Source organism: Rutilus rutilus, assembly GCF_951802725.1.
Source record: "Rutilus rutilus genome assembly, chromosome: 9".
NCBI lineage: Eukaryota > Metazoa > Chordata > Actinopteri > Cypriniformes > Leuciscidae > Rutilus > Rutilus rutilus.
The window spans coordinates 6,555,549-6,583,238 of record NC_140223.1 but is presented as its reverse complement, the minus strand read 5'-3'; the positions used below and the strand labels follow the sequence as shown (position 1 = coordinate 6,583,238).

The following is a 27,690-nucleotide window of genomic DNA, read 5'->3' as shown; positions in this document are numbered from 1 at the left end:
TTAAAATTGTGCAATTTGCTTGATTTATGTAATGTCCTGTTTAATGCCTTACTGTATGTATTCATATGCTTTTATCTGGCACAATGTATAAAGGCAATAAACACTTAAATCTTATTCCTGGATTCTCTTTGTATGTTTGTTTAAAATGGGGTCATAAAGAACATTTTCATGAATGGTTCTACAAAGAATCTTATAAAGTGACATGAAGAACTGTTAAAGGCTCTTTTAAGAACTTATGAGGCGGGTTCTTGCAGTACCAAAAAAGGCTCTTTATGTCACATAAACACGGTTATTCAAGAAACCTTTCAGGTTCTTTTCACTGTGAAAACACCAGCTTTTTTGTCATTTTTATTTTTAAGGGTGTACACAGTGTCTCAGAACAAGATTTAAAAAAAAGCAGAGCCGAGATGAGAATTTTTTTTTTTTTTAAATCACAAGATATAATCGTAATAACCTCGTCTGATTCTGGAATATTGCCATAGCATACACATTCAACAGTTCAACCAGCTCACCAGAACTTGTTTTCAACATTTTTATTAATCATATGCATTGTGAATTGATAAGTCATGATCTCAAGAGACGTAGCCAAAAACTGATTAGGTTTGGGGGTTTGTTCAAATTTGGGATGATGAATTGGAAATAATTTTGTCCAGGATAAAGAATAAACATTATAATATTCAACATTAGAGAGTTCCAACATCTTTATCCAAGCTGAACTATAAGGTGACGCTCTTCAGCTTCATCCACAGTGGAAGAAGTACTCGGCCTCTGACTGATCACCTGAAGGAAAAGGAAGATGTTCACATTCGTACAACAATGGAAACCTGTACATGGATTAAATCTGAATAAACAATGTGCATCACTTGATCAAAGCATTCAACACTGGCATAGTAAATCTTACTTGTTTGGTAGTAATCGTACACTTTAATCACAGCTGGCTTGAGATTCTTCACTTGAAGAACCTGTTTCGTTTGTATCTGGTAATTCGCTGGAATATTTTGAGGGATCTACAGGAGGAAACAAACTCATCAGTCATGGACATTACGGATAAAACGTTTATGAATCGACCTAAGACATAAAATCATATGAATGTTGCTGTTTTCTCACCTCCTTCAAATACACAATGACACGATCATCTTTAGAATCGACCCGTTCCACAGGGTTTCTGTACATTCCCCAAAAATCTTTAAGCTGTGGGGAAAAAGTGCTGGTTAATTTCTAAAAAGAGAAACTCTAGAAATTTGTACACATTTTGTGATGAATCACTCAAACGCACCATTGATGTATCAGCTGTAAATCCAGATAAGAGTTTAATATCCACAATGACCATGTTAGTCCTTTCCTGTAGACCATCATATCTGGAAAACAGCAAATGAAAAGGTTCTTAAATGCCTCATATAAATGTACAAATAAGAGAGAACAAAAGCCAGTATAATTACCAAGACACATGCAGAGTTTTAATCACTCGAATCACTCATAATGTGTCAATAATAAAAATGTTGTATCTCAAGTCAGTGTGTAGTGTTTTAACTACTGAGATACGCCGTTTCAGTTTATATTGCTTTTGTGTTTATTAAGATGTTAAAAAAAATTCAGAAAATATTTATTCGTTAGTTAATCTTAAGTCATTATCATGTTCTAGTCTTTTGACTTAAAGTCCCCCTGTGGTGAAAATCAAGCTTTTAATGTTGTTAATATGTGTATGTGGTGTTTTTAATATGCTTTTGTGTAAATTCACAAGTCAACACCATTGCTGAGTATTTTCTCCTTAAAACTGCAGTGAATCAAAGACAGTCTCAAAAACACGGTTTGAAATCGCTGGTGTTTCTGACGTCACAAACTACCTTGCAACCAATCAGATCAACGTGTGATCGTCAACGAGTGGATCTATGAGCTACTGTGAGTGAGTGGAGGCAGGGCTCATTTGCATATTCATTGAACCGTGTATACTCAATGAGAGTGTGTAGAGTTGCATTCATAAAGAATTTAAAGATGAGTTTTAAGGGATACAATTATTGACTACAGGAGGACTTTAAATACAAATTCTCTTACTTGACAGTGAAGTTCAAAATGAAATTTTGTCCCAATGTTTTGCAATCTCCCTCAATCTTAGCATCAATGCTAAATGTTTTAGCTTCAGTTGGAGTGGGAATGTTGTAGAACTGAGCCATCTGAGAGAGTCAACACAAACAAAAACACTTTCATAAATCATCTCACAGCAGAATAACCAAAATGCCAAGAGAGAAAGTGAGTGTGAGTAAATGAAGCTGAACGCACTACAGACCTGCACAGACACACAGGATGAGCCCTTCACTTCAATGCTGTATATGGCTGGAAGTATCTGCAGCTGCTTCTCCTGGTACAGTAACTTGTTGTCCTGATTGACATTAAAGTGGAGAGTGTCTCCTGCTGACCGTACCGTCACTGTGCTGGAGCCGTCAGAGCTGAACACTTTGGTGGCGTACAAAGACAGAGCCTGAAGAGCCACCACTGTGTCCTGGGAAATAAATGTGTTCAGTAATGCCACTTTTACTCATTCACACCAGCAATAATGTGTTTGATTGGAGAGGTTTGAGTAACCTGTGTGGAGGAGAATCCTCCATAAGCATTCTGCTGCTTCACAAGCCAGCTAACAATCCTGTTAGCATAGCCCAGATCAGCTGTAGTGACTGAATCTGCAGTGAGAACAGCAAGCAGCACATATGAGCTGATCTCCACTGCCAGAGAATCAGAGTCATCAGCAGAGCCAGACTGAGACCAGTGGAGAGAAGAGCCTTAAGGACAAAAGACACACGCGTAACTCAAGGAGCATGATTAAAACAAAAAGGTAACACTTTAGAAAACTGTTCCATCATTAATGAATAACTTCACAGAAACAAATGAGTAACACACTATTAACATTCTATTTACTACTATTATTATATCTGTGGAATACTTGATTCTGATTGGTCAATAGCACCATCCAGTGGTGTGTTATTGCTCGATAATAACCGCTGAAAACACAGGCTCAACGGGCTTTCTTCATGGAAGTTTTGCTTTTGGTGAGCTAATAAAATATTAAAACTCAGTCGAATCAATATTTTGTGTACGGTTATTTAATTATGCCATCCAGTCTCGTGGACTTGCTCTCTCTTGTTTCATTCAAACGCAGATGCTGCCAATTTGCTATAATTTGTTTGTACACTGTTGGATTATTAGACAACAAACAAGTACGATAATCTCAAATCAATATCTCTTATCCCCATAAATATTTATGTGGTGAAATGCTGTGTAATAAGTAGTATGACTGTATACCGTATCTCTTAAATGTCCGTCTAGTTTGAACTTGTCGCGCTAACAATAGCTCTCACCGCGGAACCTTTGTGTTTAAAGAGCTAGTTAAACATTTTGAATTAGATCTAATTATTTACTTATGTGGCAAGTAGTCGTGTAATAAGCGGCATAATGCACATTCAGCCAGTTGTTATCTCAGAATAAACCCCTTCTGGCTCACGCAAGATCCTCCTGATCACCCTGTTGGGTTTATTCTGAGAGAACAACCAGCTGGATGTACATTATCCCATACTTAACTAACAAGAAACTCTGATTAATGAATTAGAAAGAAATAGTTGAATGTGGTAGTTCACTCTTAGCTAATCAGTAACTACTACTTTTTCATAACTCACAGAGGACTACTGTATACAGATTAGAGATTAATAATTAATGTTAATAATCCATAATGTATAATATAAGGTTATGGTAATTCACTAGTAATGACTCAAGTGTTACTACATCCTTCTAAAGGAACTAATAATAATTTGGATCAGTATTCTAAACTGAAGATCATGGGAACACGCTAGTAATGACTAAAGTTTTACCAAGTCCAAAATCGTACAAAAATCTTAAAGGAGAACTTTTTTTGTACATTTGGAGTGCTGTCAGTACAGAGAACAACGACAAAAATCGGGGTTGCCTACACCGTGTTATCCTCGTTTTAAAATGTGCACCCTGTTGACTTCAATGGGGCAAGTTTTAAACCTGCTTTTAGCCTCTTAACATCCTTGATGTGTCATTACAAGTGCACAGGTCATGTGAGTGATTCCTTCTGAGTGAACGCGGGTGAATCTGACTGCAGTAGATGTGAAAGATATTAATAAAAATGATGTTTATTCAGCCAGCGCTCATACCTGTATTTACATCCTGTTTTCGGTCGAAGTCCACAGTAGTCGATTGTCGAGTTCACGCGCATAGGTTTAGTACCTATGATCACGTGCGTGAACTCGACAAATAAAACTTGCCCCATTGAAGTCAACGGGGTGCAAATTTAAAAAAGAGGATAACACGGTGTAGGCAACACAGATTTTTGTCGTTGTTCTCTGTACTGACAGCACTCCAAATTTACAAAAAAAAATGAGCTCAATGTTAAAATTGACCGGAGTTCTCCTTTAAAAGCTTACAGTTACTTCAAAATTACTAGAGAGTTATCATGCTTCTTTCACTTTAGAATATTGATCCAAATTATTAGTAGTTCCTTTAGAAGGATGTAGTAACGCTCGAGTCATTACTAGTGGATTACTGTTACCTTATATTATAAATTATGCAATATTCATGTTAATTATGAACCTGTATACAGTAGTTCTTAGTGGGAGGTATGAAATAAATAGTAGTTACTGATTAGCGAATAGAGAACTACCACATTCAACTGAGCCCTATGACTTACTAATATGTTAATCAGATTTTCTTGTTAGTTAAATGTAGTTACAAGAATGTTAATAGTGTGTAACTCATTTGTTCCTGTGTAGTTATTCATTAATGATGGAACAGTTTTCTACAGTGTTACTAAAAACAATAGTACAGTCATAAAAGACAACAGAAAGTCATCAGAAACAAACCTCTTACCATCTGAAATAGCAACATCTTCCAGTTTCTTGAAAAGCTGCTGTCGAGTGTCCGTGTCTCTAGCCAGACTGAAAGTGTAGGCGAGCAGGGCAGTGGTGTAAGTGTTTTTGACATTCTCAATGACGGACCTCAAGCATGACAAACCTTTACTGACGACAGGATCCTGTGACAAAAAAACACAGAGGAATAGACGCTGTGAGAGTTTTTACACTGTAAAAGGTGTTCAGTTCACTTACATTTTTTTTAGAAAACCCGTTGCCTTAAAATTATTAAGTAAATAAACTTACTATAAAGTTATGTGAACTTTACAATTCCACATTACAAAATTTGTTCGATTAAGCATAAGTTTAATACTTACTTAATTTTGAGGCAACAGGTTTCCTCAATTTTTTTAAAAGTTAAAGTTAAAATGAAAACGACCCCATGATTTACTCACCCTCAAGTTATCCTAGGTGTATATGACGAATGCAATCAAAGTTATATTAATAACACCCTGATGCTTCTGAGCTTTATAATGGCAGTGGATTACATCATTGCATCCATCAGTTTGAAGTTCAAAGAAGCTCATCTATTCATCAAAAAAGTGCTCCACAGAAGGTCTTTATTAACCCCCCAGAGCAGTGTGGAGTTCGCTTATGATGGATGGATGCACTTTTTTGAGCTTCAAACTGATAGTTGCAATCTGGCAAACTGCCAATATAAAGCTCAGAAGCGTCAGAGTGTTTATTAATATAACTCAGATTGTATTCGTCTGAAAGAAGAAAGTCATATACACCTGGGATACCTTGAGGGTGTGTAAATCATGGGGTAATTTTCATTTTAAAGTGAACTGCTCCTTTAAGTCAACTGATCACTTTTTACAGTGTACAATGTTTCCTACAGATGAACTTACTGTGACTGCAGTTTCCAGTTCAAGCAATGATGCAGTAATGTAGGCAGTCATGGTCACATCATCATTCACCCCACCCTAGAATTTATTAGACATAAAGGATAAATAAATCAACACACTCAAACCACTGAAGGAAAGTTAATCTAGACAAACTGTGATGTTGGCTTGAGAAAGTCTGAATAAAGATGATAGATAGAGAGATAGAGAGAAGAGGACAGACCTTCATTCTGTTGTTGAACAGTGTTCCCTGTTGGATAAAACAGCCGTCTGAATCCCGTCTGCTTATTAACCAATTCTTTGCACTCTGAATAATGTTTGGATCAATAAATATGTATTTCTGTGCTTTGCCAAAGGACCTCAGCACAAAGGCAGTCAACCTGATGGTGTGGAAGATATAATTTAAAAAATGTCATCAGGTGTTTCAATGAATTCCATCCATCATAAATCTCAAAACAAGACAAATTGAAAAGTCATAAATCATAAGTCATTTGAACTGAGAAACATTTTTAAATGTGTTAATTGGGTTTAATTTTGTAGATTACCTTGATATTATTTCTGTTAAACAAAAGTAATAGTGAAAATATATTTACCATGTATTCCCTTTACCATAACCAAATGTGCTGTATGATCCATCCAAATGCTTGTAGTTCATTTGTCTCTGGTATCCTGTTTAGTGTGATAATGGTTAACACTTCAACAGTTTGTTTGGGTGACTCAATGTGACATTCAGGTGTGTTGAATAATGTATAATTTGGTATCAAACCATCTCAGTATTTTCTTGACATGATTTTGTCTCTCACCGCTCTTCAGGAAGCCTGTGGCTCTCTCTCGGATGGCCGAGGTGAGCTGCTCCGTGTTCTCCAGATACTCCATAATGTAAATATTGGGAGAAAGAACAGCCATGTTTTGCTCACCACAGCCGTACGGCATCTGTAATAATCCGTGAAGGTTCCTCAGTGCACGACCCAATATGTCGCCTGTAAACCATACACAAATGACACTCACTACATTTTATAAGTCTAAAGCCAATCTCCTCATTTCTGCTCATGATTGTAAATGTTACCAATGACTGAAACAGAGGATCTGACTGATCCCTCTATCACATCTTTAGGAAGAGTCAGAGCCACTTCCTCTGAGAGACTGTCACCTATGAACCAGACAGACAGAAACACATCAGTGATCAGCAGAGTAACGCTATAAACATTTTAATACCACCTGAAGACCCAATAATAATAATAATATAAACCACAAATCAAAATTTGGACAGCTGAACAACTAAACTACAGTTGTCATGAAAGGCTGACAAATTTCAACTTTCTCAATTAAAATGTCCGATACATATGAGTATATTTTGGCTACTGTATTGTTTAGCTCCCTCTTTTGGTCCTCAAATTTGGTGTGTCCTCAAAATGTCCTCTATGCAATGTGTACTTATTTTCATGAAGTTGGAGTTTGTGTTTAGAAGACAAAGAGGGTTGCAGCATTATCAGCGCTTGTACACCAAAACATATGAAATATCTGCAGACTAACCCTTTGGACACAGTAACCAGCTGTGAGTCTCTGTCTTTTCAGTTCCTTCCGCCTGCAGCAGAAATCAATCACATCAACACATCATACATAAGCAGCATTAAGATCATGAGTAAATGATGACGTGTGCTGACCTGTACGAGCAGACTTCGTGTGACCGTGTCAATGCGTCCTCTCTCCGGGACGCTCACAATCTCATTGTCACACACAGTCTGGGACGCCTCTGCCTCTGCACTGACTGTAATATTCAAGACTCCTACAACACAAGACATGTACGTGAATATACAATAGACGCAAACGCTGAGAGACAGTTGCGTTTCTATTACCCTTCAAATTGAGCAAATTGAAAATTACAAATTAAGTTTCCCAAAATAAAATAAGCCCATTGTAAACATGTCCATTTCGAAAAGAAAAAAAACATTTTTATGCTTGCATAAGGAAAGCCCCTTATACTTAGGAGCGAAATATTTAGCAAAACATTCCTTTTTCGGACAGCCTGAAAAACCTCCTCATGCGAGCATGAAGTTTTTGCGAAATTGACGTCTTTCCAATGGGTGTATTTTCAATTCGCATTTTCAATTCGTGCAATTTGAAGGGTAATGGAAACGCTGTGAAATTGCATGTTTAACATTAACACCAACATCTTCCCTTGCCAATAATGCTTGTATAACACGTCTACGTCTCCTTTGATTAAAAACAATGGCTAGTGCGGTGGCTGCGATATATGTAAAACTACCAACATCCGTTGCAATGATTTTTGGAATGACTTTTAGTCGCATAACATCGGTTAACGGAAACGCCATCATTTTGCAATAGTTTTTAATCGACATTTCAAAAACATCCCAAAAGTTTTGTGCAAATCTGTAATGAAAAGGCGGCTACTGATTCAGACTGGAAAACTCACCAAGAACAGAGGGAGTGAGGATCCATTTAAAGGTTTTTCTCCCATTAGCACATAGACAGGATGAATACTGATCATCAGAGGAGGCTTTGAGAGTGTAGTCTGAGGAAGGAGCAGGAGTCACTTTAACCTGTCAATCATACACACGTGTTTCATGAGTTCACATCTTCATATAATTATTACAGTAAAGGTTATTATGCGTATTTGGCGTGCTGTCCAGGTGGAGGGCTCCGAGCTTGGAATTTCTGCCCGAACCCAGAGTACTCCCCCCGTTGGTAAGAGTAGATGGAACTAGAAGTGTGGAGATGGAACTAAAGTGAGGAGATGGGGTGGAGATGGGATGCTGATTAACTGTCAAGGAACAGAGGTGGGTTCTGCTGTTAATAATCTTGTCATGAGTTGATTACTGATTGATCTCCACTAGTGCTAATTGGGTTAATTATCTGCACCTGCTCCTCCCGAACTTTGTTAATTAAACATCATTGGCATATTTGATATGATTTGGTCATCATACTGCGTCTGAAATCTCACCATGATGCACTTGGACAGATAGTTGAAGACAGTGGCCTTCAGCTCAAAGATCTCCCCGCGGATGATGGAGTAAGGCAGAGAGAGCTCTAGGAAGAAGGGCTGGAAAACTGTCAGCTGAGCAGGAGGAGCCAGACCCAGACCTTCAGAGGACAGGCAGAAGGCCTCCGTCTCCCAAGAGGTGATGGTGTCAGGAACCGTGACAGGAACCTGAGCTGATCCAGAGTCCCTGTGGAGGAATTACAATAATAGGCATATCTGATTCTGACTCAGCCATTTTTCCTGTAATAAATGACAACATTCAGCACACAGATGATGAAAAAACTGGATTAAGAATCTGCAAAGCAAGCAAGGTATTTTCTGTCCTGTGGGCGAGAGGGGAGGAGATGATGTATTAAATATAAATAATAAGATTAATATGATGTTAAATGTACTGATTATGCTTTAAATACCCCACTTCAGCAAGTTCCCAGATCCAAGTTTCTGGAAAGACAGTTCGAATCGTCACTGCTGGAGAATCAGGTGTTGAATCAGGTGTTGAATCAGGTGTTGAATCAGTGGTTTCAAATGTACCATCTGTTAAATAAACTGGGGGATGATCCCATATATAACCTCGGTTGAATTGAACTGAAAAAAAAGTGATATTTTGTAGTTTTAAGTGATATGTATGTGAAGAGTACGTCAAAATTCTCTATTCTATATCCAGTCATAAGTGAATAGAAAATGGAAAGCTGATCATTATTTTAATAAACATATTTTCACATATTTTCTAAATTTCAGATTATTTCGGTTTCATTTGAGTTTTAATATTTTAAGGCTGCAAAAGTGAATGTGTTAATTTTATCTTACAAAAATTATATCGTTTTATAAATTTTATCTAAGTTTATCTTACCAATATTAACACTGATTCAAAGTTCACCCCCCCCCCCCCCCCCCCCAAAAAAAAACCTATGTATTTTCTTACTACATCTCTATAATTGTGGAATTGTGTGAGTTTCACAATTTCACAAATTTAATATATTTGTTTTTTTGAAATATATTTAATAACAAGCACCAACATATTAAAACATTACAGCTTGGACTGTAATAACAGTAAATGTACCTACCCGTCACACCCTCAGGGAGTCGCACAAACAAATTTGTTGCCATCTTCAATCCCACTTTCTGCCAAATGGCAATGATGAACCACAATAAAATTCATGAAAATACAAATTACTTTCAAATGTCAGTATAATCATGAAGGCTTTTTATGCATTTACTTACACATGTGCAGTATATACTCTACCAATCATTATCTACTGCACTGCCACACATATAATCCAACTGTTACCTTTAAAGGTTCAAAAGGAAAGGTATAAATACGTTGAAGGTCATCTTCAACAGTCTCAGGGTAATTTGACTCCGATTGCACCGGCAGCAGGTTGAAGATCTGTGACGGGATGTTCACACACTATCAGTATGATTTCTAAATAATACATGTATTTCCAACAAAACTTTATTTCCAATTTGGTGAGAAAGAATTAAGATTAATGCTAAGTTTCCTGAGATCATCATCAAAAGTCAGCTGATGGATCATAGCAGCAATAAGTAAAGTCTGTTATCATTAGATTCCCACTGTAGATTCCCACTATGAAGAGACACATTTAATCAACACTGAATCTTAAAGTATCTAGACCTTGTCAACATCCAGACGTTCTCCTGACTTCAGGATCAGGACGCTCTGATCTACAGCACTGAGGCCACACAGTGAACCAGGCTGAGCTGAGAGCTGGAGAGTGTTTTTCTCACCGGGAACTGCTTTAGCAGGAGAAAACTGCAGAGATACCTGTGACATACAGGGAATAGGATTTATTTTAGAAATGAGTCAGTAATACAGTTTAAAGAGGCTCATTTCTAAAGCTACAATGCATACCTTGTTTTTGAAACACTTTTCAATGTTGAAATCTTTGCTACTAGCCACAGCCGTTTCACTGGGGAGAACACAGTACGCCAGAATCTGCATTACAGGAGACAGATCTGCACTAATAGACAGTTTGAACGCCATTGAGCCCCTTGCTCCATCAGAAATCTTCACTTCAATCTTCTCATATCCATGATGAACAATCACTCCTCTGGACAAGACCTGAAACAGACAGATGACACTCTGATAACAAACTGACTAGTGCAGCCAAATAATACTGTTAAACAAAACCATCTCTGTGATAATGTACATACTGCACATGTTCTCACCATATAGACGATGTCAGTGTTGAAGTTTTTAATTGTCTCTCCAACAAAATAATACTTGATGGTGACTGTAAACTCAGAGTCACACTTTAATGGTTGTTCAGTATTCTCTATAATCAATTCACTTAGTGTTGGGGTGTATGGAGAGGCAGGTTGGAATAGCTGGACTGTTTTTTTATCGAAAACGATGTAAGGCGTGTCGTCGTGTCCAAAACCACGGACCTCTTGATAGACACTTGCCTAGATTACAAAAAATCTGAAATAACTCATGTAACTAAACTCTTCAGGCAATACAAAAGAAAACTAAGTGAACACGAAATATCTTACTATTAGATCAATATCACTTTTAGAAAGACTGGATGTATTAAGAGAGAAGTTGGCCAGTCCACCGCTGTCTGTAGTGAGATTTAGGAGCAGTTTTGGGGACCAAGTGTGACCCTCCATAAGATAGACCTTTTTGTTTTGAATTGGTGCACCTTTGAAATTTGAGAGTTTTATCTGTTGAAAATAAGATTTTGAAGGAATCAATTACTATATCAATAAATAAACAAATACATATCAGTGGTGTTAAACTGAGACAAACGGATTTTAGACTTACTTTTCCTTCAATAACTGATCCGTGTTCATATGTTTTGGGCAGGTCAGTAAATGTGACTTTACCAATTTCATAAGTGAGAGATACAGATTCAGATTTTTTCATGGTGATCTCTGTAAATAGTCAAAACACCTACATAAATATTTATTCAAATAAAAGTAAAATGTCAAAAATGAGAAATACAAGAAATGTAGGTAACAGAGATCTGACCAAATTGAACAGCTCACCTGTTCCTTCTTCTGCAACCATTGCTTCAACATGAAGAGAATTCTGCATCGCAAGCAGTGGAGATAGGGGCCAAAGACCTTCTACCAGTGTGACGTTAAAAAAGACTGATGCATCTAAGGTATGGATGGCACAGCCTGTCTTTTTTATCTAATTATAATGAATGAACACAAACATAACTATTAACAGAAGAGTGGTTCAATTAGATAAACGTATTAAAGATAATGTATAAGATAATGTACTGTGTTTCAACTCACATACCTCAATGGTTTCCTCTAAACACACTGAATCTGTGGGAGGCAAAATGTAGAGCCAGTTGCGGCACACTTTCACCCGTGATTTACCAGGTACAGGCTGTCCATAAGTGTATCTGTGAAAAAGGTACAGTACCAGTCAAAAGTTTGGAAACACTACTATTTTTAATGCTTTTGCAAGAAGTCTCTTATGCTCATCAAGCCTGCAGTTAAAAAAAAAAAAAAAAAGTAATATTATGAAATATTATTACAATTTAAAATAATGGTTCTCTTTTTTAATATACTTTAAAATGTAATTTATTTTTGTGATGCAAAGCTGAATTTTCATCAGCAAGTACTCCAGTCTTTGGTGTCTTATGATCCTTCAGAAATCATTCTAATATGATAATTTGATACTCAGTTATTATCAATGATGGAAACAGTTGTGCTGTTTAATATATTTTTTTGGAATACTTTTTTCAGGATTCATTGATGAGTAAAACGTTAACAGCATTTATTCATAAAAACAGCATTTATTCAAAATAAAAAAAAATTCTAACAATATAAATTTCAATTTATACGCATTCTTGTTGAATTAAAGTACTAATTTCATAAAAAAAAATAGTTATTGTTCCCAAACTTTTGAACGGTAGTGTATATTGTTACAAAAGATTTCTATTCTAAATAAATACAGTTCTTTTTAACTTTTTATTCATCAAATAATCCTGAAAAAAGTATCTCAGGTTATAAAAAAATATTAAGCAGCACAACTGTTTCCAACATTGATCATAAATCAGCATATTAGAATGATTTCTGAAGGATCATAAGACACCAAAGACTGGAGTACTTGCTGATGAAAATTCAGCTTTGCATCACAAAAATAAATAACATTTTAAAGTATATTAAAAAAGAGAACCATTATTTTAAATTGTAATAATATTTCATAATATCACTGTTTTTTTTTTTTTAACTGCAGGCTTGATGAGCATAAGAGACTTCTTTCAAAAGCATTAAAAATAGTAATGTTTCCAAACTTTTGACTGGTACTGTACAAGCAACTGATCTACAGCCCAGGGTTGAGTTAAGAAACTAATATATTAGGATGGGGGGTTAAAGTAAGAAACTGACCCAAGAGTTAAAAAATTATAATAATACAAGTAACAATTAAATGAAAGTGTGAACAGAAGAGCACGTTGCTTTTTTAACGCAGGACATAAAAAGAAACCACTCACTTTCCGCAAACCTCAATGATCAGTTCCTCTTCTTCAACACTTAATTTATTTGGGCCTTTTACAGTAACTTCAAACTTAGGCAAAACTAGAAGGCAGAAGGCAGAAATCAGAGTTATTAGTACTCAATTTGTATATTAAAAATTAAAATACAAACATATTATTGAAACTCTTCCCATGCAAAACTGCAAATTGTCTGTTCCCTTTCAAGAGAACTCGTGCTGCGCCATAAGTTACGACACTATGGGAACACCTCTGCGTGATTGCGTCTTGAGGCACGTGTGAAATCAGTCCAATGGTGTGGCGGAACGTCATAGGTGGGAGACGTCACGACCAGTAAGGTATAAAGCACCCCTGAACCAAACAATGTCAGCTTCTGTTTCTTCAGCAAGCGGTATGTGTTACTCTATCTGTCATATTTGGGGTTGTGCCTATATATCAATACTTTCTCTCTCAGGATCAGGAAGCCCGCTCTGTGTTTTCTTCCACCCTGAGTGAGGGCCCGGTGCTTCAGTTATCTTCCTCTGAGGAGGTTGGTGTACTGAGAGTCGATGCAGGAGAGTCTGAAGATTCGCCACTTCACTCTCCTGGGTACAAAGAGCTAGTTAAGGTTATCACTCATGCTGTGTCAAAATAAAATATCAATTGGCCAGCAGAATATAAATTATCCAATTGTCTAATGTCCTCCCTGCCATGACTAGGAGCTATTGTACAGTCTGATGGCCAGTGGGATGAAAGAGTTTTTAAATCTGTTGGTGGAGCTGGGCTGAGACCGTAGTCTGCCACTGAACACACTCCTCTGCCCGATGAAGGTGTTGTGCAGAGGGTGGTGGACGTTGTCATCACAGACTGGTAAAACATCTGCAGTAGTTTTTTGCAGATTTTGAAGGACCCCAGCCTTCTCAGGAAAGACAGACGGCTCTGCCCTTTCCTGCAGAGAGAGTCCATATTTGCTGTCCAATCAAGCTTGTCATCCAGTAGAAGCCCCAGATATCCTGACCACCTCCACATCAACCCCCTCGATGGACACAGGCTGGAGAAATGGTTTCTTCCTTCTGAAGTCCACCACTATTTCCTTGGTCTTGGACTAGTTCAGCTGCAGATGGCTGGTCCTGCACCACCTCACAAAGTCCTCAACTAGGCTCCTGTACTCCCCCTCCTGTTCATCCTTGATACAGTCAAAGTATCGCAGTATCATCTGAGTATTTCTGCATATGGCAGAGCCCGGAGTTATACTGGAAGTCAGATGTATACAAGGTGAAGAGGACAGGAGAGAGCACGTTCCCATGTGGTGGTCCGGTGCTGCTGACCACAGTGTCTGACATGCAGCCCTTCAGTCTGACGTACTGTGGTCTCTCTGTGAGGTAGTCTGTAATCCATGTCACCAGGAGTGGGTCCACTCTCATCCCTGTCAGCTCTTGTGATTTTATCACGGGGAATGACGTGTGCAAAATCTAAATCTCTGTCCATAATTTTTCGAACAATTATTGATAATGGAAATTTTCACACAATATTATAAATATTTACATTTTAAACCATGAAGGCGAGTCAGTGGATAGCTTTAGGGGGCAAAGTGTCCCAGTACAGGGTTCTTCCTTTTGGCTAGCACTGTCAGCTTGCACTTTCAAGAAAGGCGTGGATGTTGCACTGGCTCCTCTGCGACTCCAGGGCATTCGCGTGTTGAATTACATAGACGATTGGTTGATACTAGCTCATTCAGAGCACATGGCGTTTTAACATCGAAATGTTGTCCTCGCTCATATGAAAGAGCAGGGGTTGAGGCAGAACGCAAAGAAGACTGTTCTTTCTCCAGTACAGAGAACCACCTTTTTGGAGGATTTCTGTGATGATGCAGGCACGTTTCTCTCCTGCACACATAACCCTCTCAGCATTAAAAGAGCTGAAGCTAGGCCAGTCACGCACTGTCAAACAGTTTCAAAGATTGTCGACAGCAGCAGCCAACATCATACATTTTGGCCTGTTGTACATGAGACCCCTGCGGTGGGGGCTCAAGACCAGGGGATTCTCCCCGAGGGGCAATCCATTCCACATGATCAAGGTTACAAGAAGATGTCTTTGTTACTTGACGATGTGGAGGAAACCCTGGTTCTTGTCCAAAGGCCCAGTGTTATGACTTACTTGTCGTCACGTGATACTTATGACAGATGCTTCTCCCACGTGTTGGGGAGCGGTCCTGGAGGGCCACTCATTCCAGGGTTTGTGGAAGTGCGTTTTCTGATCTAAAGGGGACATGTTCTTGTCCATTTAGACAACACATCAGTGGTCGCTTAGGTCGAGACAAGGGCTGAGGCCCGAGGAATGGAGACTTTACCCTGAGGTGGTGGGTCTTCTATGGAGGAGGAAGAGAAGTGGAAGAGGACATATTAGTGTCATCCAGCCCCACTAGTGTTGAATACCATTATGACTGTATGCATTTCCCCGGATCGCTCTGCTTTCGGGAGTTATGGAGAGAGTTTGCCGGGAGGGTGCCCATCTACTGTTGGTGGCTCCTCTTTGGCCAACTCACATCTGGTTTTTGGACTTGATATCCCTCCTCTATTGCTCCCCTAAGGAGATTCCGATCAGGAGGGACCTTCTGTGTCAGGCTGGGGCTAAATATTTAACCCCCGTCCAGAGGTATGAAAGTTGTGGGTTTGAGTCATGGGGCCCTATCTTGCACCCAGCGCAATTGACTTTGTACACCGACGCATGTTTCATTCCTATTTTGCACCCGCGCAAAGCGCGCTTTTCCCTCCACAGAAGCACGTCGCTAAACTAGGGAATGAACTTGCGCTCTCTGGGCGGTTCAGCGCAAAAAAGGAGGCGTGTTTTGGCGCAAACGTTCCCTGGTGCTATTTTACTGTTCCATAAAACAATTGCGCCACTGGCCAGAAAAAACCTAGTCTAAAGTCAGTGGCGCGTTGCGCGTTGTTCATTATGCTATTTTAAGGGCGCATGCTTGACCATAATGTATAGAGTGCACAAACGCTCATACACTGTGATTCTCTAATCTACACAGAAGCAGCAGTTTTCATTTTTGCAAATCATATTATTACAAACGATAGATAGATAGATAGATAGATAGATAGATAGATAGATAGATAGATAATTTATTATAAATATAATAATTTATTATAAAAACATACATCTAGCTTACACATTTACCCACATTATTATATGCCTGTTTAGCCGAAGCTAATTTGGGTGTGTTTCTCCCATCCCCAATGTCACTTCTCTCTCTTTTACGGCCGTGACGAGAGCGTTGCTCTCCTCGGCTGTGAACCGCTCTTGACGCGCGCCTGGCAAATCCGCCGTTATAATAGCAATACGCCAAGGAAAAAGTGCGTCTGCTCTTAAAGGGAATGTGAGATGATGCTCTGATTGGTTTATTTCACGTTACGCCCAAACCACACCTATGAATAATGAAGCTACTTCAGACCAACCCCTTTTAGATTTGCGCCCGGCGCAAGAGTCATTTATCCCGCCGGGAAAATAGCAACAGCGCCAAGACCCGCCCACAAAGTTACTTGCGCTTTGCGCTTTGACACTTGCGTTTCAGATCGTTAAAATAGGGCCCATAGAGTCATTGACCAACTCATAGAGGCTGGTCTCACAACGGAGGTTTAGACCCAGTTAACTGCCCGGTTGGTACAGTGCTAGAGTTTCCGCAAGAGCGTTTCTCTACAGGATTATCCCCTTCTACACTTATTGTTTATTTGGCCCTGTTTACCACACTCCTTTGAGTGGTGTATCCTTGAAAAGAGACCCATTATTATCTTGTTTCCTCCGTGGAACCTTGAGGATTAGGCCTGCAGGCCTTCTGTCCTCCGCCCAGACAAGGAGAAATTAAATGTGCTTAAGAAATTAAATCTTGGTTAGGGTGCTTGATGCTTACGTCCACAGAGCTGCCGTGTGGCGTAAATCTGATCAACTCTTTGAATGCTTTGGGTCGCCCAGAAAGGGTAAGTGAGATAAGAGAATGAGTAAGTGAGTTGTCGAGGTTATCTCTCTTGCTTATGAATTGGCCGGTCAGCCTTCTCCCTTGGCTGTCTGGGCCCATTCTACTAGGAGTGTGGCAGCTTCTAAAGCCTTGCTTTCTGGGGCCTCTCTTCATGACGTATGGGCTGCAGCGGCCTGGTCATCTCCGCACACATTCGTCAGGTTCTATGACCTTGACCTGGGCACCACCCCTGGCTTCCAGGTGCTTCAGTCTTAGTTGCGCTCCAGGTATTATTCACACTAGACAAGCACTGGTCAGTATGGCATAGTAGATATTAAAGTTCCCATAGTATTGTAACTTACAACGCAACGCCAGTTCCCTTGAAAGGGAATGCCTCGGTTACGACTGTAACCTCGGTTCCCTAAAGAGGGAACGAGATGCTGCATTGCTCCGCCATAACTTAGTTCACTTCACTTACTTACTTCATGACTTACTTCAGCCTATCAGAAGCTGACATTGTTTGGTTCAGGGGTGCTTTAATACCTTCCTGGTTGTGACGTCACCCCCCATGATGTCCCGCCACACCATTCGACTGATTTCACACGTGCTTCAAGACGCAATCATGCAGACGTTCCCATAGTGTGGTAACTTATGACACAGTGTATCGTTCCCTCTTCAGGGAACCAAGGTTACCGTCTTAAGTCGTTTTTATGACTTACCATATTGTTTCACTTCAAAATCACGTGAGATCATCCTGTCACCAATAAAAGCCTTCAGTTTGTACATGCCTTGACAGGCCTCTGGGTTTAATTCATAAGAACGCTGCAAAATCCACCTTGTTGAAGAAACATTTGTCCATTGGCCAATCCGGTTACCTTTACTGTCCTGTTTAATAGCAAAGACACAGTGCAGATATTTTGTGACAGTCAGCTACACATATCCTGACTATCAATGAAGAAATATATAATTACCCTACTGAAAATACAATAATTGCAAATATAACTGAATTTCTAATGTTAATCAGATTTAAAAGGTGTGTTTGTTATGACTGCACAGAAGGTTTTGTGTCCTTACCTCAAGAACCACTGTACTATACTGTGAAAGAGCAAATAGTAATTAAAGATCAAAAGCCAAAAATGTGTTCATTTGTTAAACGTGTATTCAACAATGCAAGAGATAATAAAGATGCCAGATAAACACATCAGACCTGCTGATCAAGGGGTGCAAAGTTTGTATCCATGGTAACAACTCTGAAGTTCACTGTAAAATAGAAATGTGTATTAAAAAACTTATGTATCTTATGTAAGGGACAATTGCTTACAGTCATATTTCTCTCCTGTAAATTACCAAACTGTGTGTGAACTGTATTAAGGGTCAAATACAGGGCTGAAAACGTCTCGGTTACGTATGTAACCCTCGTTCCCTGAGTAGGGAACGGAGACGTTACGTCGGATGACGACGAATGGGGTTTCGCTTAGAAAGCCTATCACCTTCGAGTATAAAAAACGAGCCAATGAAATGCCATGGGTCTGCGGAATTTGCATAGCGTATCTCCGCCCCACGCCGGGGGTATATAAGGAAGTACGCCGGCAACATGCAGATATGTCTTCGCTGAGGAGCCGAGACTGAACTCAGGCGTTCCAGCGGTACAGCGGAAGTGGCAGGGAGACGTAACGTCTCTGTTCCCTACTCAGGGAACGAGGGTTACATACGTAACCGAGACGTTTCCTTTCGTAGTCACTCCGAGTTACGTCGGATGACGACGAATGGGGTTCCCAGTCTAATCACGCCACCTCTCGACTGTCTTCCAGTGCCCTGCGTAAGTCTGAGCTCCCTGTCGTGAGACTAGCACGGACGAAGGAGTCCTACTTAACACAGGAATACCAAGGTGCACTGGGAAGCATATCTCAATACTTAATACACATAAGACCCCGGGGGGCTGCATATGGAGTATCGCTGGGGTGTCCAGCCGTAGGTGGAATATTTCAACCCCAGGGGTGGCAAGGTGCCTTGCCAAGGGAAAGACACATGCTCAGAGAGGCTTACAGTGGAAATACACATGTGGGGGTCGCCCGGAGGGGGAACCATGCACATGGAGGCACCTAGCCAAGCGCGAAAGCTGCCGGTGGCATAACTCTGGCATTGACGTCAAAAGTGCTGGAGGAACTCAGGGCTTAGGCTCACCTGAGGAGAATATCGCACGTATCCCGTCCGTGGAGAGGAATGGCGAGCAAGCGAAGACACCTGAGCAGAATCTAGTACCGGCTAGTTGAAGCGAGTACATGAGAAGAAACTGGCTCCACTCGGAGATTATAGAATCTCGCGAATGTGTTAGGTGTCGCCCAGCCTGCAGCTCTACAAATGTCTGTTAGCGAGGCGCCATGCGCTAGAGCCCAAGAGGATGCCACACTCCGAGTGGAGTGAGCCTTCACACCAAGGGGGCATGGTCGACCTTGCTGCTGGTATGTCAAAGCAATAGCGTCCACTATCCAGTGGGACAACCTTTGCTTGGAGAGAGCCTTTCCCTTCAGCTTCCCACCATAACAGACAAAGAGCTGGTCTGAGGTCCTGAAACACCGCGTTCTGTCCACGTAAGCACGGAGGGCGCGTACTGGACAGAGCAGTGCCAAGGCTGGGTCTGCCTCCTCCGAGGGCAGCGCTTGCAGGTTCACTACCTGGTCTCGAAAGGGAGTGGTAGGAACCTTGGGCACATATCCAGGCCGGGGTCTCAGGATCATGTGAGAGTTAGCCGGCCCTAATTCCAGGCACGCTTCGTCAACCGAAAATGCCTGCAGGTCCCCTACCCTCTTGATGGAGGCCAATGCAACCAGGAGCGCTGTCTTAATTGACAGGAACTTAAGCTCCACTGATTGCAGAGGCTCAAAGGGAACACTCTGCAGGGCAGTTAAAACCACTGAGAGGTCCCAAGAGGGTACGAGGGGAGGACGAGGAGGATTCAGTCTCCTCGCTCCCCTCAGGAACCTGAAGATCAGGTCGTGCTTTCCCAGAGACTTTCCATCGACTGCGTCGTGATGTGCGGCAATGGCGGCAACATACACTTTCAGGGTGGAGGGAGACAGCCTTCGCTCCAACCCTTCTTGCAGGAAGGAAAGCACGACACTGATCGGGCATTTCGTGGGTTCTTGATGTTTAGAAGAACACCAGTTGACGAAGAGGTTCCACGCATAGGCATGTCTCGTGGATGATGCTCTAGCGCAAGTGATGGTAGCCACCACCGCTGGTGGTTGGGTACTCAAACCTGCCTCGTTCCATCCAGGAGCCACACGTGGAGGTTCCAAAGATCGGGACGAGGGTGCCAGAGGGTGCCCCGTCCCTGAGAAAGCAGGTCCTTCCTCAGAGGAATTGGCCAGGGAGGTGCTGTCGCGAGGAGAACTAGTTCTGGGAACCAAGTGCGGTTGTGCCAATACGGGGCAACCAAAATAACCTGCTCCTCGTCCTCCCTGATGGCTCACTGGGGGAAACGCATACTTGTGTAGGCCCCGCGGCCAGCTGTGCGCCAGTGCATCCGTGCCGAGCGTGCCCTCGGTCAGGGAATAAAACAGGTCGCAGTGGGACGAGTCGTGGGAGGCAAACAGTGTACCCTTTGGCAGCCCCCTGATCGAGAGGAGGCAAGGCGGAGGAGGTCGCCGAGCGATCACGGGAAGACAAGGGTGCCTTCCAGGACCTCGTGACCTCCTCATGCACATCCGGGAAGAAAGGCATTGGGGTTGGACGCCGACGAGGATCAGCGGTCGCGCCCAAAAACCAATCGTCCAGCCGCGAGCGCACCGGACCAGGTGGCGGGGACTAGAGTGCGGATCGGGCCGAATTTTTCTGTCCGAGCCCGGCCCGCGTCCGACAGAGCAGTAACCGAACCCGACCCGAGCCCGACAGGCATAAAGATATTTATGTCCGAGCCCGACCCGAGACCGACAGTTAAAATCCCATTTTTTTCTCATACTAATGACACATGTACGTTTGTGTGGAAAGCCCGCTTTTATTAAGCAACTGTAGGAAGGCATTCGGAAATGTCAACAGGATGAGTGCATCAGCGCGCACGGAGAAACAAGCGCACTGGCGCGCATGCACGTGTTTGGTTGTCACGGCTACATAAACAAATTTGAAATTTGCGCACACAGGATGACAGATGTTATGGTAAAATTTCACATGCATTTTAATCACAAAAACGAACGTTTGCATCAAATGAAAGCATCACATTGGCTACCTACATAATAAGCTGTTTTAAATTTAAAATGTTCAATATCGCGCTGATGTGACCGAGCCCGACCCGAACCCGAACATAATTTCTAAATATCTGTCCGAACCCGGCCCGGCCCGTCGGGTACCGACGGGTCCCGTCGGGCTCGGGTCGGGTATCCATCCTCTAGCGGGGACCACTCAAGACGAATGGCCGCGGCTGCCCGGGAAAGCATGGCCGTCAGCTCGGGATCAGACCCGGGCAATGCTGGGACACCCGAAGGTGGCAGCACAGCCGAATCATCACTTCCCAAGGACTCCTGCCCACCTTGTGATGCAGCGATCGACATCACATCTTCCTCTGGAGCGCCGAATGAAACCCGCGGCAAGTCAGAGGACTATACCGCGGGCTCATTCAGAACACTCACGGGTTGCACAGTGCTAGAGGGAGGTGTGGAGCGTGGAATAGTCGGCGCTTTGTTCCACACCGTAACCCTCAGGTCACCCTGGCCGCCAGCCGAAGTACCAGCTCTCGTGGAGCTCGTAGATCGGGGTGCGGATGAGGGGACTCTACCATGGAGGTCATTGAGTCATCAAGCGTGCGGTGGGCATGTTCCCGCAATGGGAACATGACTCATCCACAAACGCTGCCTTAGCGTGCTCAATACCCAGACACCAGACACCTGGAGAGAGGCTCGTCTCGAAGAGAAGTAGAGATTAACTCAGAATTGGCTGTGGAGTGAAGTGATGAACTTGGCTCCGAAGCGAAAACATATCAGCATGTTGCCGGCGTACTTCCTTATATACCCCCGGCGTGGGGCGGAGATACGCTATGCAAATTCCGCAGACCCATGGCATTTCATTGCCATTGGCTCGTTTTATATACTCGAAGATGATAGGCTTTCTAAGCGAAACCCCATTCGTTGTCATCCGACGTAACTCGGAGTGACTACGAAAGGGAACTGTATTCTGCTGCTGGGTGAATGTGTCTTTTGAGCCAAATTCAACTAGCTGTCACAGCTGCCTGTTCTAGCCATAATGTTACAAAAATGTCTGACAATTTGCTCCAGCTGACCAGTTAGAATCAAGTAGGCCTATCCCAGACAGCTATGAGGTTGATTACATGTAACGATTTATAGCAGGGGTGTCAAACTCCTGGAGGGTTTAGTCCAAACCCTGTTGTGTTGATTTCAAATAACCCTGAAGGACCTGGGGCCTCATTTATAAAATGCACATTTATAAAACCGTGCGCACGCACATCCTACGCAGTTTTCCCTTAGTAAATCACAATCAATTCTAAATGTAGCGCAGCTTTTGCGGCTTCATGTCACGCCCATAGTTGCCCATAAATAGTCCGTGAAACGCCCACAAGTTAATATTCATCGATTGCGAAATCATGGCAAACACAGAGAGGAAAACCAAGAAATTACGAAATTAAGAAATTACCAAGGAAACCTTTCATTACGTCATTACATCATTACGCATTGTGATGGCATCATGGCATTTTATTACCAGCCATTTGATTGCATCTGACAAGCTACAGATGGGTTATGCGGATGAATTGCATAACATGCCAATATTATTGCAGAACATATTTCTGTTGTAATCTTCGTTTGATTTTGTTTGTTTTACACTGCAGATCGATCAAACGGGTGTTTGTGTAGGCTGTTAATTGTAAGACTTGCTTTGTGAAGTCTTCATGTTATTTATGAGAGGCAGTATTGCATTTCTTTTACACAACGGTCTACAGTTTCACACACTTTCATGTGTTTCTTCCATCTGCCGACGGTGGCTGCCGCCATTTCTCATTTCACCCGTTTTTGTGCGTACGCCTGGGTCAGAGTTTGCGTGAAGGACCGCACTTTTTCCCGTCAAGTTTGCTTTTTATAAATACCAATTATTGCGTAGAGAGCGGCGTACGCTTTCTTTTGTGCGTACGCAACGTTTATAAATGAGGCCCCTGATCAGGTACATTTAATAATTAGGGTTAAAGCTAAACTCTGCAGGGCTGTGGGCTCTCCAAGAACACCCCTAATCTATTGTATCCATAGATTTCATATAAAATAAAGTCACACAGATACTGATATCAATATCGATATCGATATCATATTTGTAATTACAGTATTTAGGCTGAACATGTTTGAAAGTGAGGGGATTGTTCAATGCACACTAGATGACCATTCTCATGTTTCAAAGCTGTTAGAATTCAAAGCTACTCATCCTTAATATCTGCTTTTCTTATCTTTTCATTTGCTCCTCTTTTTGTTTGTAAATCCATTGAACTGTTTACTTCATAATCTTTTACCATCTGCTGGTTTGTGCAACATTTGTAATCTCTGACCTATGCTCGTTGCCTGATCATAGTGTGCTTTACTTATATGTGCTACATCAGCTGTGATCAGGGTTTAGATCAATCAATCAATCAATCAATCAATTTTTATTTATATAGCGCCTGTACAACAACCAGAAAGGTGCACAAAGCGCTTTCCATAAAACACATAAAAAAGGCTGCAGGATATGAAAATGACAAATTAAAACTAATTTAAGCAGTTAAAACGAAGTTACTAACACAAGGACTCAAAACACAAAACAAGTGGTTACATGTTGAAAGCCTTCTTGAAAAGAAACGTTTTTAACTGCGATTTAAAAACACTGAACACAGTTATGTTACGAAGGGGAGTAGATAAGGCATTCCACAAAGTAGGTCCCTGGATGGCAAAAGATCGGCCTCCAAACTTTTTGCATCTAAACTTAGGGATTATCAAAGAGGTGTTCTGAGAGGAGCGGAGGGTTCTGGCAGGTTGGTATACCGTGACCAGCTCGGAGAGGTATGCCGGGGCCAGACCATTGATGGCCTTATAAACAAACATTAGAACCTTATACTAGATGTCAGTGACACCAGCATTATTTACTGAGCTTTAGCCTTTGAGACATTCACAGCTCACCTGTCTGTCCTGGAGTATAGATGGGTTTATCAGTCTGGATAAAAGTCACAGGATTGTAAGGCTTGAACATGACTTTTTTCTCTTCAGTCGTCCTGAAAGTCTCTCCCTGAAGTTCAACCTTCATTTTCTGCACTGATTCTGCCTTGACCAGAGGAGCCTGATGAGAAATAATTTCCTGTATTCACAACCTGCCACAAAAACTAGATGCATTATGATGAAACATATTTGATAATATTCATTATGTGCATGTTTTGACGGCAGACCTTGAAGTTAAAGCAGCGATGAAACTCTTCCTCAGCTTTCTCCTGCAGCAGTAATGTGCTCTGGACACCATGAACCAGATGAATGTTCATGACAAGGCTTTCATTGGGCTTGAGAAGACTTGCACACAGTTTGGCATCAGATCCTGACTTAATCACTGCAGGAAACGTCACCATGAAATATCTGTCCAGAGAAAATGTTCATACAATATTGTCTGAGTGGTTAGATGTAATAAGAAAAATAAAACATAAACTGGGAGGGAAAATAATACAGTTAATTTACTATTGATCAATTGTATGAAAAGTGTGAATTTGTATGTTTATTCAGAGCAATATTGCTCTTAAAATTACACTGTCAGTAATTAAAAATAATCGTGTGCCTTAAGTTGTCTCTTAAACAGTAAACCTCTACTGTACAACACAGATCGGTTAAATAAATACAGGAGAAATCATCAAGACTTACAAAATGACTATTGGTATATTAATGATTTATCCTCAGCAAAAACTGTTAAAAACTTACGGCCCTGATGTTTGTCCATTGACACAGATCAGGAGGAAAGAGAGCAGAAGGAGCCCTTTCCAACAGCAGCCAATATTCAGAGCCATGATGACGAGCGATCATCCACAGCATGAGATGAACTGGACCGTCTCTTTTAAAGGGACTCTCATGCTAAAGGAGGTCCTTCAAAACATGTGTATTGATCATCTGATTAATGATTCAACCATGTAGGCACTGCAGTTCAAAAACATGTGCTAAATTAAGATCTACTAAAGCCTTAAAAATACATTTGCAACAAATATTAAAAATAGTAGTCTAGCATGCAGTAAAATAGTCAAGTCACCTTTATTTATATAGCACTTTTTACAATACAGTTTGTTTCAAAGCAGCTTTACAGTGATTGTTTCGGCTATACAGCAGTTTTAGAAGAAAATAGAATCACAGTCCAGTTTAAGTAAGTTCAGTGATGGTTCATTTTTGTTGTAAAAAAGTTATTAATTTAGGTAATTTATCCGATGGCAAACCGATGGACGGCGGTTGCCTGGAGAACGGTACTCGCCTGACTGCATTGTGCCAAGTGTAAAGTTTGGAGGAGGGGGGATAATGGTGTGGGGTTGTTTTTCAGGGGTTTTGACCCCTTAGTTCCAGTGGGAACTCTTAATGCTTCAGCTTACCAAGCCATTTTGGACAATTTCATGCTCCCAACTTTGTGGGAACAGTTTGGGTATGGCCCCTTCCAGTTCGAAACATGAGTTGTGTACAAAGCAAGGTCCATAAAGACATGGATGAGCGAGTTTAGTGTGGAGGAACTTGACTGGCCTGCACAGAGTCCTGACCTCATCCCGATAGAACACCTTTGGGATGAATTAGAGCGGAAACTGCGAGCCAGGCCTTCTCGTCCAACATCAGTGCCTGACCTCACAAATGCGCTTCTAGAAAAACGGTCAAAAAATCCCATAAACACACTCCCTAACCTTGTGGAAAGCCTTCCCAGAAGAGTTAAAGCTGTGATAGCTGCAAAGGGAGGGCCAACTCCATATTAAACTACAGATTAAGAATGGGATGATAGTTAGTGTATCTTCTGTACAAACTATACACAGAAAAAAAAACAGGCTACTGACCTGTTTCCTGAAACCAATCAATACTGAAATCAAGGGTCAAGAATCCCCTACACCCACTCAGTGAGAGTGAGAGAGTTATGGTAAATATTTTTTTATATTTGCAAATCCCTCGACCCCTTCCTAATATGGTGTCTGAAAAGATTTTATCATTAAAATAAGTCAAGTAAATATTTTTGATGAGCAATTAAACAATTCATATATTTACTTGAGATTCTACACCATGATGAAGATTTACCATGTTTGTTTTTCTGCCTGTTGTTTGTAACATTGTAGACTTCCCGATATATTATTGTGAGTTCTTTTGGTTTTTAGGAATAATAGTATGTCTTGTACTTGGCTGTGATGGGATGAGTGAAGTTTCTGACTTCTCAATGACTTTGGTTAAAGTAATTTGTCATTGATATTTGTTTGTTTTTCAAAAATGTGGTTGTTGTTGGTCGATCCAGTTCAATTAATAATGACAATCAATGAGGACAAAATAAATATTCTACAGCATGAGGACCTACAATGGATATAAAGCGCCCTGTTAACAAGCTGAAAGAACTTGATTATAGAATTCTTTATAATTACTATACCTGTAACTCTTTTCTTACTAATTTCAAGACATCTCTTCACATTCTGTAACTAAACTTGAAACAATACCTCACTTGTTTTTTGAACGAGATTATGCAAAGAAGTATCTTGTCTTATTTTCTCATCTTAAAACAAACATTTTTTATTTTTGAAACAACAAATGTACTGTTTTTGATTTTAGTTTTGGCAAAATAAGGGATATCCAGAGACACATTATTTATTATAAATGATCCATAAAAATGATAAATGAATAATAACATTAATTAGGCTATAATCTATTAATTGTAATCAAGTGTGAAGCTCCATCCGCACTGACGGCAAATGTAAGGTGTTTGTCTTGTGTGAACACATGTGCTTGATAAGATGTGGTTTTTGTATAAAACCTTTTCCACACTGATGGCAAGCGAACGGCTTTTCTCCTGTGTGAATTCTCATGTGTTTCTTCAGATTGTCCTTATGTGCAAAACCAATTCCACACTGAGTGCACTGGTACAGCTTCTCTCCAGTATGAAGTTGCTCATGTACTTTCTGGTTTCCAGACTGAGCGAAACTCTTGTCACAATATGAGCACTTGTAAGGTCTTTCTCCAGTATGAACTGCTTGGAGCCGTTTCAGTGGGGCGACTGTAGTAAAGCTCATCCCACATTCAAAACACACATGATCTCTCACTTTTCTTTGGCCGTTTACATTTTTACACCTGAATGTTTCACAGCAGTAAACAATGAAGGATGGACACCAACCTATTTGTTCCTCAGTATCTTCATGTTTTATTCTGGATGTTTCTTGATCACTCATGTTTTCAATCTCCTCTTTATTAATCTCCATCTTTAACATAGTACAACACACAGAATTCAGCTGTTTCTGCTTGGATTTCTCCTGTTATTTCTTCTCAGGACCATCTTCTTTTACATTTTATGATAGTTT

At 40.9% G+C, this 27,690-nt stretch overlaps 1 protein-coding gene across 1 annotated transcript; it reads right to left on the bottom strand.

Annotated features, from left to right (window-relative positions):
• Positions 1-518: 518 nt before the first annotated feature.
• LOC311296614 (alpha-2-macroglobulin-like) lies at positions 519-27,690 on the bottom strand. The gene is made up of 35 exons (XM_084418457.1): positions 27,507-27,690; positions 25,094-25,255; positions 24,577-24,757; positions 24,314-24,470; positions 18,379-18,431; positions 18,246-18,266; positions 17,891-18,056; positions 13,235-13,319; positions 12,031-12,139; positions 11,772-11,919; positions 11,548-11,657; positions 11,277-11,447; positions 10,953-11,189; positions 10,636-10,845; positions 10,399-10,548; positions 10,054-10,152; positions 9,830-9,887; positions 9,176-9,350; positions 8,727-8,952; positions 8,199-8,325; positions 7,429-7,550; positions 7,298-7,349; positions 6,831-6,914; positions 6,568-6,744; positions 6,358-6,433; positions 5,988-6,144; positions 5,771-5,845; positions 4,879-5,041; positions 2,581-2,774; positions 2,285-2,497; positions 2,053-2,171; positions 1,277-1,358; positions 1,108-1,191; positions 902-1,007; positions 519-780 (listed from the first exon to the last, which is right to left on the bottom strand). Exons 2-35 carry the CDS (start codon positions 25,177-25,179, stop codon positions 740-742), a joined length of 4,314 nt encoding a protein of 1,437 aa, XP_084274583.1. The 5' UTR covers positions 25,180-25,255; positions 27,507-27,690; the 3' UTR covers positions 519-739.

Excerpts from the sequence above, each read along its gene's own strand:
- LOC311296614 (XM_084418457.1), bottom strand. The coding sequence starts at position 25,179 with ATGGCTCTGAATATTGGCTGCTGTTGGAAAGGGCTCCTTCTGCTCTCT. Across the intron at positions 18,057-18,245 it reads ATAGTACAGTGGTTCTTGAG|GACAGTAAAGGTAACCGGAT; the intron begins GTAAGGACACAA and ends GCTATTAAACAG. Across the intron at positions 9,351-9,829 it reads ACTCCCTGAGGGTGTGACGG|TTCAATTCAACCGAGGTTAT; the intron begins GTAGGTACATTT and ends CTTTTTTTTCAG.